This window comes from Littorina saxatilis, linkage group LG12 (assembly GCF_037325665.1).
Source record: "Littorina saxatilis isolate snail1 linkage group LG12, US_GU_Lsax_2.0, whole genome shotgun sequence".
NCBI lineage: Eukaryota > Metazoa > Mollusca > Gastropoda > Littorinimorpha > Littorinidae > Littorina > Littorina saxatilis.
In genome coordinates this window covers 56,243,705-56,257,296 of record NC_090256.1, presented here as the reverse complement: position 1 = coordinate 56,257,296, position 13,592 = coordinate 56,243,705, and the positions used below count along the sequence as shown (strand labels likewise).

Here is a 13,592-nt window from a genome sequence, read left to right as displayed (position 1 = left end):
AATGGTCAAGCTGAACACGAAAATTACATTTTGAGGTTACCTTGGATATGAGAACATGCTAATGTTCCCATAACCACAGAATGTTCCCAGATCCACGCTCTCACACTTACAGATGTCCCCAGATCCAAGACATTTTAAAAGTATATATATATATATATATATATATATATATATATATATATATATGTATTCAAGATTAGAATAGTCCCTCTCTGGGCGAGGGCTGGTTGAAAAGAAGCTCGTTTATATTGCTTATGCAGACCTGGGAACCCCTGTTTTGCACTTTGAGTATTCTCAAACAAACTTGGTGTATTTTAAAAAAAATGAACGTACTCCACACAGCGTTTGCACATCCATGATTAAAACATGCCTCATGCGCGTCCGTCACACCGTTAATTAAGTTTACCTATACATTTTAAACAAATGGTTTATTCCAATTTTTACTGACACAAACTGTACCGTATTTGACGGGACTACAAGCCGCGACTTTTTAAAAAAAATCTCATTGCGGCTTATAAAAAGATGCGGCTAAAACGTTACCTAAGCTTGAATAGTAATTCACCTAATGGAAGTCGCCGCGGATTTTCATTTCGCTCGATTAGCGATTACCGGTACTTTATTAGCTCTCTACTCAAGACTCGGCGCTTTTCTCTTTCTTTCGCGAATCTTCGTTTGTCAACAAGTCGTCGTGACAAGCGTACAGAGAAACACCGGATGTATCAGGATCTCGCGCGCGCGCGAGATTTCGTTTTTATGTGTCTCGCGATAGTTGGAGGAGCGAGAGCCGCCATGTTGTGTTTTCGTCTGCTCGAAATGTGCGCAAAAGTTGTAAATCATCCCAAAAAAGCTTTTTCCGGGCGGGACTACATGTGTGTGTTGGTTACAAATTGTGTGTGTGTGATATTTTTCTTCAAACTTTTTCACTTTTCTTCTTTGTTTCACTTGTTTATTCTCGGAGCCGATTTCGCCAAATACCGTACTTTCGTTTGCCTGGTTGTTTTGATTGATTGACACGAACCGATTATATTTTTTTCGACGGCGGCTAATATAGCGACGTAATCATGTGCCAAAATACTGGATCGGCTTCAGGATGGGCCTGTGAAGAAAAGTAGTCTAGGAATTTTTCTCGTCGTATTTTTTCCCACTGACCGTACTGAGCGTATTCTCGACAATCATGCGTACAAAATACGGCGAAATCGTATGGGTTCCCAGGTCTGCTTATGCCACAACCCTCGTAAAATAAAATTTGATTTGATTTCATTTGATTTGATCGCCACTTCTGATAGCAACATACTGTCAGCACACTGTACCTGCATGGCCGGAGTTGGAGAAACCTGCACACACGTCCCTTCACCTTCAAGGAGTCAGCTGTTGAGTGTGCTGTGGCAGATCGCCATTTCTGTTTGGAATCTAACAGTGAGGGGGTGCTTTGTCTGCGCAAAGACCACCCATACTTTAGTCAAGTACAGTGCCAGATTTTTATGACCAGTTCCTCCTACTGCGATTTCATGGTGTGGACAACTGTGGATAAAGTTATTGTCCGAGTATTGCATGACTGTGATTTTTGGGCAATGTGTGTGGAGAAAGCTTTAAAAGTGTTCAGACTCGCAGTTCTTCCAGAGCTAGTTGGAAACTGGCTGGACAGAGAAGCTGAGCCTCTACAAGCAGTGGATGTGAACCAGGAGCAGCTGCAAACACCAGCCGTGAAACGCAGCAAGAAACAGTGACAATGCCAGACTCGCTTGCTCATGTGTGGGAAAACAAACATGTATGATTGTACACACAGAAAGTGGCAGTAGTAAAGTTGTAGAGAGGGAGAGAAAAGAGAGCATGTAATGTTTTAAATCACACTCACAGAGAAGTCATTAATTGTTCCATTCTTGTTTCATTTTATTCTTAAAATAAAATCATGCACAGATGTAGGCATACATTTTGATTTCAGATCACCGACCACAATACAAAATCATTAATATACTTACCCGAATCACATAAAAGCATTGACGCAGTCTAACATGCTAAGATCTGAAAAGGCTACCCGTCTTAAAGAATTTTAAAGGGAAGCAACCCAACACAAAAAGTGTAAACACAGGCAAGGTAATGACTGTCTACCCGGGGAGTTACCTCCCATCCAGGGTTACATGACGTCACTTCCCCTGTAAACACCACGTGTAACTCATACGACTTAATAGACTAAAAAATCATATGCGGGGTTGGCGGGAGGGAATACACTATGTGATTCGGGTAAGTATATTAATGAAATGAAAATTTACTTAAAAATTTTCGATTAAATTACATATTCTTACTCCGAATCACATAAAAGCAGATAGCTTCAACAAGGCGGTGGGAATGAAATAAAAATCCAAACTCACCTCAAACCCTTGCGAGGAACTGACCCCCTGCTATGAGTGCGGGGAAAGTTCTAGAGCCATCTTGCCTCACGGAGGAGACGTCCCTGAGGTAATAGTTGAGAAACACGTCCTCGGAACGCCAGTACGCCGTGCGTAGGACTTCGTCCAGCTTGTGAGACCGAAGGACGGCCAAAGAGGACGCCCAAGCCCTGGTTTCATGGGCCCGGGCAGAGTCCATGGGGAAGGCAGGCAGCCCCCCCCCTTTGTTTTCCAGGCTCCACACGTAAGCTTGCTTGATGAGCATGGACACCCAACGAGCCATTGTGGTTTTGGCAATATCCCTATTTCGTAACGTGTTCATAGAGATGAACAGAAGCTTTTGAAATTTGGACCTAAGCGGCTGAGCGCGGGCCAGGTAGATGCCAAGAGCTCGGACCGGGCAATTAACCGCGTCCGGGTCTCCGGGAGCCAGAATGGAAGTCAAAGGCTTGACGCAGACCAGCGGAGAGGCCTGGTCAGGGGCCTGATTCTTTGCCAGGAAGTTAGGCCGGAAACGCAAGCTAATAGAGCCGTCGGGCTCGTTAGAGATGTCCGCCGGGTCCCCTGACAGGGCGTGAATCTCACTTCCCCTGCGAGCCGTAGCTACAAGCAGGAGAAAAAGCGTTTTGCGCGTAAGGCTAGCGAAACTAGCCGCGGCCAAAGGTTCAAATTCTGCGGAACGAAGAAATTCGAGTACCAGAAAGAGATCCCACTTCGGGAGGGAAGAACGAGAAGCGGACTCTTTGAGAGCAGCGCCCTTGATCACCCTTGAGATGACGCCAGTGACGTCAATCGAGCGTCCCAGCTGCCGTAGCGTGACGGCGATGGCGGATCTTCGCACCCTCAAGGAGGAAGCAGACGCTCCTTGAGAGGAAAGAAACGCAAGGTGGTTCGCGACGTGCATGGAACGAGGAGCCAGCGCATCCAAACCACGGGCCTGACACCAGGTCGCCCAGGCCTTCCAGTGAGACGAGTACACCGACGAAGTGGAAGCCCTATGAGAGCGTTCCACCAGGTCCAATGTCTGCTCAGAAGCACCGGAACGCCTCAGTGAAGACCGGACAACTTCCACACGTGAAGTTTCAGGATTGAGGGATCCTCGTGTGGAATGCCGGTGCGAGGCTGAACCAACTCTCCTCTTGCGAGAGCGAGAGGGATTGGTGGGCCGTGAGCGAGCCTCAGAAGGTCCGGGAACCACGCCTGTGAGGGCCACAGGGGCGCAACCAGGAGAAGATCCGGACCCTCCATTTCCGCCTTCCGGATCACTCGGCCGAGTAACTGGAAGGGAGGAAAGGCGTAGGCCTGGAGCCTTGTCCACGGAAAGGCCAATGCATCCGTCTGCCAAGCCTCGGGGTCCGGGAATGGCGAGACGAAGATCGGCAGCCTCTTCGAAAAGCGGGTGGCAAAGAGGTCCACCAGAGGCTTTGGGACAAGGGCCCAGAGACGAAGCAGTGCCCCGTGAGTGATCGTCCACTCTGATTGAAGCACTCTGTCGGAGCGACTGAGCGCGTCCGCCAGAGTGTTCAAACTCCCCGGGAGGTACCTGGCCGAGAGAGTGATCTGGTGTTGCCAGCACCAGGTCAGAATCTCGCAGGTCCTGCCCGAGAGAGACGGGGACCGTGACCCTCCCTGCTTGTTCAGATAAGCTGCCACAGTCGTGTTGTCTGTGAACAGACGAACATGCTTGGCGTGAAGGGAGGGCCGAAACTCCGCCAGAGCCAGGGCCACGGCCTCTAGCTCCAGCAAGTTTATGTGCCAATGGCTCTGCTCTGCCGACCACAGGCCCGACGCAGTCTGTCGGTCTGTGTGTGCACCCCAGCCCATCAGAGACGCATCCGTAAAGAGGTCTGTGTCTGGGGGGGGCAGGACAATCGGCACGCCCCTGCAGACCCATGCCGTGTCCAACCACGGAAGGGTCGCTGACTGGAACCATCCCTGCAAAGGGATGAGGACGTCCCAGTCCACGCAGGCAGAGTCCACATACGGTTTCAGGGCAAGCTGAAACGGACGTTTGTGTACCCTGCCCAGAGGCACCAAGAGAGCCATGGACTCCATCTGTCCCAAGATGGAGGCCAGCGTCCGGAGGGAAGCCCTCGGGAGAGACAAAGTGGCGCGGATAATGGTTTGGAGCTTGTCCACCCTCCTCTGAGAAGGCCGGACCGTCCATGTAACCGTGCAGAAAGACATCCCCAGATAAGTGAACGTCTGTGACGGCACCAACTCCGACTTTGTCCGGTTGATCGAAAAACCCAGCTGGTGGGCTTGACGAAGAACCGCCTGGGTATGACTGGAGCACCCAGACTGGCTTTGGTTCAGAACCAGCCAATCGTCCAGGTATGCTCTCAGCCGTATACCCTGCGACCTCACCAGTGCGCATAACTGTCTCACGACCATGGTGAAGACCCAAGGTGCGAGAGACAGCCCGAAAGGCAGAGCGCGGAACTGGTAGACCTGATCGTCCCACCGGAAACGGAGCCATTTCCGGTCGGACGGATGCACCAGAATATGGAAGTATGCATCCGTCAGGTCTATGGAGGTCGCCCAGTCTCCCGGGCGGAGGGAGTCTCTGACCGACGCGGGCGTCTCCATCTTGAACCGTATCGTTCTCAGGAAAGTATTGAGATGCGATAGGTCCAGGACGGGACGCCACGCCCCCGAGGCCTTTGGGACGGCAAACAGCCGCCCGTAAAAGCCGAGGGACGTGTGGTCTAAGACCCTCTCCACCGCGCCCTTCTGCACCAGAGCAACGATTTCCGCCTGGAGGACGGACCTTGCTTCTGGCGAGGAGGGAGGCTTGAAGCCCGGCAGACGCCGCGACAGAGGTGCCTTTCTTTCGCCCCAAAGCAGACGAAAGCCCGATCCCACGACGCCCACGATCCACTGGCTGTGCACTAGGGCCGCCCAGTGAGAAAGTGCCCTTGAAGGGCCCCCCGCCATCACCAGAGTGGAGGGCGGGGGGGTGGTGGGACCGGGAGCACTTCATTGGGGGTGAGGCTTGCTACCAGAGCCGCCTCGCCCCTTGCCAGGCGCCGATCTTTTTCTCGAGCCACGAGAAGCCGATCTGGCCTTCTTCTGTCCGGCAGGCCTGGAAGAACCAGAGGCCTGAGGCTGTTTAGGCGGAGCGGGCTGAGCCTGTGAAGGCTTGGCCTGCTTGAACGCCTGCAGAGAGAAATCAGAGAACTGAGAATCCCTGTTCATCTGTATTTCAGTCTTCCTGGCGTCGAACGCCAGACGGCCAAACAGAGAGCCCTCTGTCATGGGAGACGCCCGCAGTGTGTCACAAGTGGACTGGTCCGTGAACTGAGAGTGACCCAGAAAAAGATCTCTCCTGCTCATGACCGTATGTGCGTACTGCATCGCTGACAACCTCATTTGCTCTTCGTTGACTCTAGCCAGAGCCGAAAGAAGAGTTGAGATGTCATCAGCGTCCTGCTCGACCGCGAGGACAAAGGGGTCCAGCGTCTCGGTCATAGCCCTGGTAAGGGAACGCAGGAGCGTCTCGGAGATCGAAGCCAACTCTAAAAGCTGACGACTAATCTCCTCCGATGCCATGAGGGTATGTTCGGGAAGAACAATCCCCGAATCACTCTTGATAGGCTTTGCCAGCAACGAAGCCAACTCCGGCGTGACCGGAAGCGGTGCACGCGGAAGGGCAAAAGGAGCAAGCCAAGAGCGACCTGTCTTCGGTAAAGCAAACTTCTTGTGATGTGTGGGCACAAAAGAAGACGCTTGGGTATCCGAAGCCAGCCAAGCCCGAGCCAGTTCCGGAGCCGGTCCGTAAGGTACCAGCAGAGGAACAGCAATGCCCGGCTGCGACCGTCCCGCAGGAGAGGGCCGCGCCAGCACCTGAGAAAGCTGGTAGGCAATTGATGGGGATTCGGCGAAACGAAAGCGGGAAGCATCCTCCTTCTCGTACCGAAAATCCGCCATCGCGGAGGGAGCGGCAGAAGCCGACGTAGGCAAAGCCACTGCCCCCTCTGCAAAGTATCTGGATGTAACTTCCGCCGCGTCCTCAAGCGCCAGTCGAAGCTGAGACGGAAATCCAGAACGAGCAGCTTCACTGACTACAGACTGCGTGTCTGCATAGTCGAGCGAAGCGTCCCGATCATAGTCCAATGAACCAGCAGCAGTATGGTGTGCAGGAAAACCGGAAACCGGAGAACCGGTAAGCCGGAAGTCATCCTGGCTCATATCCTGATCAACAGGAAACACAGAGCCGGAAGACGCTGTCACCATTGCCGCCGGAACTGAACCGGAAGTCGACATCGCACTAGACAAGTGCCGTGAAGACTGTCCCGGAAGCTCAAAGGACGTACCCGGTCTCTCACCCACTGACATCCGTGTAGGAGCAGTGTGCAAGAGACTAGGAAAACCGGGCGGAGCCGGAAGCGCTGCCGACGGAGCCGCGTACAGCGGAAACGTCTGCTGCGAGGACTGGGGCCGGAAGCCCGGTGGCCGAAAGGCCAGTCCACAGTCGACACCAGCAGGGACCTTCGTGGGTGTGCCAGATTGACCTTCGTTTCCGGGAAAACCCGGAAACGCGACTTCCGCAAGCGGAAGCCGCCCTTGCTCCGTCATAGCCCTACTCGCTGTACGATCGGAACTAGACGGAGCAGCATATCCTGACTGGCAGGAAGTTTGCAGGTAGCGAGCCTGCGACCAAGAACTGTTGCTCAAAAGAGAGCGTCCGGTGGCTTCGCGAAAGCCGGCGGAGCAGTTCGACTTACCGTCTGAGCTCCAAGCAAGAGCAGTAGAAGACGAGAGTGAACCAACATCACGGGCGGGCGTCTCCGACAGGCACACAAAAGATGCCAAGGAGTGAACGCCACCCACTGCCGATGAAAGCGGAGCGCTGAGAGCCGGCGTGGCTCGGTGTAATTCGTCACGCACCAGGGTACGAATTTCTGGAACCAGCGAACGCAAAATCGACGAAACCATGTCAGCTTGCCCCGCGCTAGAAACTGCGACCGGGCGAGCTGACACAGACACAGTTGTAACGGGAATGCTAGGCTGCCCCCCAGCATTAAGGCTAACGGGGGCAGAAATGGGAACCGACAAGAGTACGTTTTTATCTTTGTCAGAAACCAAAACGAGCGGAGAACTTTTAGGCAGAGGTTTATCTGAGGAAGACTTTGCCTTAATCCGGCCCTTGGCATCACCCTTACCGCGTTTCTTATCGCTATCAGCCATAATGACTAACGCGCAAAACACAGCACAACACAAAGTTACTGAGCAAAAATTTTAACAAGTCCAAACAAGGACGAAAATTTGTCAATAACAATGAAAATTCCTGTCAACAAAAAGACAAAATTGGAAAGAGCTCACCAAAAACGTAGTGGCAAGCCAAAAGACGGGTTAGGTGACCGGTGGGTGCCCAAAAAACACCTGCAAGCAGTCACTCACGGAGCCAAAATTTTCACGACCTTCCAAGTGTAGGCTGAAATGTCGTATGAGTTACACGTGGTGTTTACAGGGGAAGTGACGTCATGTAACCCTGGATGGGAGGTAACTCCCCGGGTAGACAGTCATTACCTTGCCTGTGTTTACACTTTTTGTGTTGGGTTGCTTCCCTTTAAAATTCTTTAAGACGGGTAGCCTTTTCAGATCTTAGCATGTTAGACTGCGTCAATGCTTTTATGTGATTCGGAGTAAGAATATGTAATTTAATCAAGTGCTACAAGTATAAATTATAATGCATACAGGACCTTATTTTGTGGTTGTTTTACATCCACTGCTGTGAATAACAAAGAATCATGAGCAGTTTGATTATCAACTTATTCAGCCAGGTATATGTTCATTCTCCTCGTGCAATGTTTCCAGTGACACAGATTGACTGCTTGATTTAGGGAACAAATAAGAGTGTGTGGTCCAGCGTAGTTCTGCATCAGTACAGTCAAGTAATACAGTGTTTCAATTGGCAGTGGAACTGAAAGTTCGTTTCTATTATCAACTAGTTCTGTTTTGATGACAAAATTGAACACACTTATTTCTGCAAAAAAAAGCGCACAGGTCTATTTATCATAATGAATAGTTAATGACACATGCCCACAGTATATATGTTATTTCCATTTTGAACATTTAGTGAAAGTGTTCTTCTCTTCACTTTGGCTTCATACCTGCAATACTGGTAGTGGTACGTTCAGTGTTGCTTGCAGTTGCATGTTATTGGTAGTTTAAATGTGTGCTCGCATTTCAAGTGTATGCCATTTAATTTTGCAATGCTCCTTATCTTGTTTCCTGTGTAGAGCTATTTTGAGGTTAATCAGCTCAACCTTTGTCAGTTGTGTCAATACATGTCACATTTATGCAAAATGATTTTAAAGTGTATGTTAATGTGGTGTGTGTGTGTGTGTGTGTGTGTGTGTGTGTGTGTGTGTGTGTGTGTGTGTGTGTGTGTGTGTGTGTGTGATAGAAAGAGTGAAATCTGCTCTTGAATTGGAAGGAAATAGCAGCAGGTCAGATCATATACACATTCAAATTCAAGATTCCATCCAGTGAAAACATGATAAACATGTGAGACATCTGAATCAGAATCAGATACAATACACCACAGTTTAATTAACACATTCTTTAAACAATGCCTTCATCTTCAAATTCAAGATTCCATCCAGTGAAAACATAATAACAGAAAGACTATTCAGTCTATTGCTACTGCTCATGTGAGACACCTGAATCAGAATCAGATACAATACACGACAGTTTAATTAACATATTCTCTAAACAATGCCTTCAGTTCACTAGGCTGTGTTTATGCAGCGTCACAGCAAGAATCACATGATATCAGTACAGTGAAACCCGGCTATATTGAAGTAGGCTATAATTATTAAAATCCCGGCTATATTCAAGAATTTTTCAGGTCCCGGCTGAAGCTCTACTTTTTCTTTGTTAAAAAATGTTGGCTACATTGAAGTCGGCTATATTAAAATCCCGGCTATATTGAAACAAAAATTTAGCCCACGGGACGTTTTTACCTGGCTATATTAAATGTTTGCTCCAAAGATTTGTTTAACTTTTTATTTTTAAGAACATTGACTGCGCGGGCGCCGCATGATATGACACGCCTCTGTCAGCGCAATCAGTTGAAGGGGAGAGGCCAGTTCAGCATCAACTTTCGAGTCAGGAGGTCTCTGATAACAATTACAGTCTAACAATGCCGCGGGCCTCTGACAGCTACGTCATGTAGTCTTGTGGTGCGTAGATCTCCCCGACTTAATTTCTCTTGTTCATGCGAGTAGTCAGTTTCCCTTTGTCAACTAGCAAAAAAATGGCTGCAAAACAAACAAGTCGCGTAAGGCGAAATAACATTTAGTCAAGCTGTCGAACTCACAGAATGAAACTGAACGCACTGCATTTTTTTCACAATGACCGTAGTCCGCCGCTCGTACAAAAGGCAGTGAAATTAACGAGCATGTTTAGTGCGGTAGAGGTTTTGCTGTGCTGCAAAGCACGCTTTTCTGTACCTCTCTTCGCTTTAACTTTCTGAGCGTGTTTTTAATCCAAACATATCATATCTATATGTTTTTGGAATCAGGAACCGACAAGGAATAAGATGAAATTGTTTTTAAATCGATTTCAGAAATTTATTTTTAATCATAATTTTTATTTTTTTTATTTTTAGAGCTTGATTTTAATCCGAATATAACATATTTATATGTTTTTGGAATCAGACAATGATGAAGACTAAGATAAACGTAAATTTGGATCATTTTATAAAAAAATAATTTTCATTACAATGTTCGAATTTTTAATGACCAAAGTCATTAATTAATTTTTAAGCCTCCAAGCTGAAATGCAATACCAAAGTCCGGCCTTCGTCGAAGATTGCTTGACCAAAATTTCAATCAAAGACATTTCTCAAAAATTTTTTTAAAAAAACGTCCGGGGATATCATACCCAGGAACTCTCATGTCAAATTTCATAAAGATCGGTCCAGTAGTTCACTCTGAATCACTTTACACACACACACGCACAAACAGACAGACAGACACATACACCACGACCCTCGTCTCGATTCCCCCTCTATGTTAAAACATTTAGTAAAAACTTGACTAAATGTAAAAAGGGTGAGTCTGACAATTAAAAGAAAAATCGAGCTTATTCAGAAGCTGAAAACTGGCTGCAAAAAAAGAAAGGAAGTAGCTGAGGAATATGGAATGTGTGCGTGTGTGTGTCCGTGTGTGTGTGTGCAGAAAAAAGCAAGGAGGCTCGAAGAACAACAGCCAACAGGTGAAAGATTAATGGGAATATATCTCACATCAAACGCAATGTGTGGACACGGAAATGAGAACGCATAGTGAAAAAAAAGTTCGGTTATATTGAATTTCTGAAGGAACAAGGAGGGAAATTCAATATAACCGAGAATTGCCTATATTGAAGTTTCGGCTATATTGAAGGTCTTCCCGGGCCGTAGCCGGGTTTCACTGTACAAACATTGACAAGTCCAGATGATACAGTGACTATTTTGTCCAGTTTTACCACTTCTTCCCCTTCCCTTGCAAACAAAAGATCAGTCGGAATATCAGAGTTCAGAATTTTGTACTTTCTACAAAGAATACCGATAACTCGCTCAACATGAATTCTCAGATTAGCTAGTTTGCGTGTTGACTCTCGATAACTCGCTCAACATGAATTCTCAGATTAGCTAGTTTGCGTGTTGACTATCTCGTAAGCTGACTCTTCCCTCTTGTAAAGGCAGGGATTTTCACTTACAAGTGCACCTCTCATAGCCACTAGTTCATTAATGTCAAATCCCCTGTCAGCCAAAATCACATCATTTTGTACAATATTGTCTAGATACCTACTATTTGCAGTGATGTGCTTGTCACTTGTTCGCCCACCCCACCCTTTAGAAATAAAAGAAATATATGGCCTTGAGGTGTAATTGATATTAGGCATTTAATTGTATTGTTGTGCTTGTAGTTTGACCAGGTGAGTGCACTAGCATCAACACTCAATGAATATTTCAAAACAGTCAATAAATGAATAATGGACACTACTCTGTTCCATGGATAGGGAAGGAACTGTGGCGGTAGACTTGTCTTTATGTTTCGCCTGTCTGGCCAGAAAACAAGTGGCTGCAGTCTGTGGTACATGATATGCACAGTCTCGTGAAAAACTTTGCTGGCAGTTGTTCTTGACACAGTAAAGATGTATGCCAGGTGTTGCAGGGGTGTATATATGCATGAATGTGAGCATGAGAGCTTGAAACTGTGTCAGTGCTCTGCGCGAGTGTGTTGGCAAATGCGGTGCAAGAAAATCAAATAATGTAACAAGTGTGAAGAAATTAGAAATCCCAGTAAAATATCGTACAGCATCGTCATTCATTGTCCCTCAAAGAATCAAGTGTCATTTTTTTCTTGGCAAGTTCGTCTTTAAGTTCCTGAGTTTCTAGCACCAGCCTGTTTAGTTCATCCCGTAGCTGCTTTTCTTCATCATTAGAAATCCAGGCAAAATTGTCATAGGTTTCAGTCTGGCAGTAATTAATACCGCCACAGTCACCTCTCTCGGGAAGAGGAGCAGCCAGTTCTGCTGTATCTGAAGTACCTTTACCATCGCCATCACCAGCATCCTCTGCTAAATTAGGGTGAGAAGGAGTTGACTCATTCCCCACAAGCTTCTTCCTCTCCTTGAGTCTCTGGTACCGTCCTTGTTGGCTGTCAGGCTGTGTCCTCGCACCATACCAAAGTTTCAAAGTAGGCGTCCAGCTCGGACTGTTTACTTCCCACAGGGTTGATGGTTGCCCTGCAGAAAAAAATCAAAGGCAAATGTATTGTAAATTATGGATTGGGGGTTATTTTAAAAATAAGTCACCCAAACAAAATGAATGAGTAAATCTAGACACAGATCTACCCTTTAAAACTGAACTATGAAGTTGTATCAACAATGACCATTTAGTGTTCAAATAAATTCTGATTATCAAATCCAAGTATTTCACACATATTATGGCATTCTCACAAGTCATGGTTTTGGGCAACCATGATGAGAGTAAGTGTAAGACTGACTCGCTCAGTCATAGACTGCACTCGGTGCAGGACTGACTGACTGTCCGCACACTACCATCACAACACAGCTTGCATAAAACACAGACTAAACAAGGCAAGTGAACAAAAGCATGAGTACTTACCATTGACAAAATGATCAGAGCACAGGTATTTCCTAGCTGTTGATTCAAAGTTAAAATTCTTCAGCTGAAGCTGTGCCAACCATTCTCGCCGGCGTCGACTCGTGCAGTCAAATCCCTCTCTTTACCCTTTCCGTTGAGAACAAGTGAAACAGAAAAGAATCTTCTGTCCCTATCTCTACTTGTCTGTTATGGCAATTTTTAACACTTCAACTAGAGACCATGTCGATAAATGCGGGAGATTCGGAGTGTAGATTTCGCGTGTTGCCTTCTCGCGAGTTCCGCCGGAATGCCTGAGGCAAGGCCGGACAACTCTGCACACGACTGTGTGACGTCATCGCGTCAGAGCTCTATTTTGGAAGTTTTTTCACGCGCTGCTGCTGATGCCATATATATGCGGCATTCTGTCTGGCGGACCTGGTCCTGTTGCGGAAAGAGAAAGTTTTTGTTGAGACCGAACAGAAAACTTAGGACGGAAAACTTTTTTTCAACAACTTCAAGGAAGAGAATGCAAACACTAAACACTCCCGGTCATGACCTTGACCTTTTGTTTGTTTTCGCATTCAGTTCTTTTCGTACGGCAATTTCAGCTTGTAAAATAAGCAAATTTACGAACATTTTCTGATATATAATGTTTGGAGATACCTTGTATTGAATTATAGTATATACACAAAGAAAAAAAATGAAGCTTAGAAGTCAATTCTTGATTCCCCTAAATAATGAAAACTGCTTTCCCTAAACAATGAATTGTTTACGTAAATAATTCATTGTTTACGTAAATAATGATTTATTTAGAAACATTGCTGATTGTTTATAAACAATGTAATATAAGTCTAAATAATATATTGTTTACGTAAATAAATCATTATTTACGTAAACAATGAATTATTTACGTAAACAATGAATTGTTTAGGGAAATAATGAATGATTTACGTAAACAAAAAATTATTTAGAATTGTTTTACATTGTTTATAAACAATTACTTATTTAGCACATGAGCTTCTAAATAATGATTATTTAGCTAAAACTGGTGAAAAAAACATGAAAAAGTATCCAAATAATTATTTGACAAACGGAATGCCATA

At 46.5% G+C, this 13,592-nt stretch overlaps 2 protein-coding genes across 2 annotated transcripts in view; both read right to left on the bottom strand.

Annotated features, from left to right (window-relative positions):
• Nucleotides 1-13,592, bottom strand: part of LOC138982336 (myeloperoxidase-like) — a 248,792-nt gene that overhangs the window by 202,307 nt on the left and 32,893 nt on the right. The gene's annotated exons all lie outside the window — the stretch shown is intronic.
• Nucleotides 5,367-12,796, bottom strand: LOC138981396 (uncharacterized). The gene is made up of 2 exons (XM_070354310.1): nt 12,511-12,796; nt 5,367-12,128 (listed from the first exon to the last, which is right to left on the bottom strand). The coding sequence occupies exon 2, from the start codon at nt 7,575-7,577 to the stop codon at nt 5,367-5,369; it is 2,211 nt and encodes a 736-aa protein (XP_070210411.1). The 5' UTR covers nt 7,578-12,128; nt 12,511-12,796.

Excerpts from the sequence above, each read along its gene's own strand:
- LOC138981396 (XM_070354310.1), bottom strand. The coding sequence starts at position 7,577 with ATGGCTGATAGCGATAAGAAACGCGGTAAGGGTGATGCCAAGGGCCGG.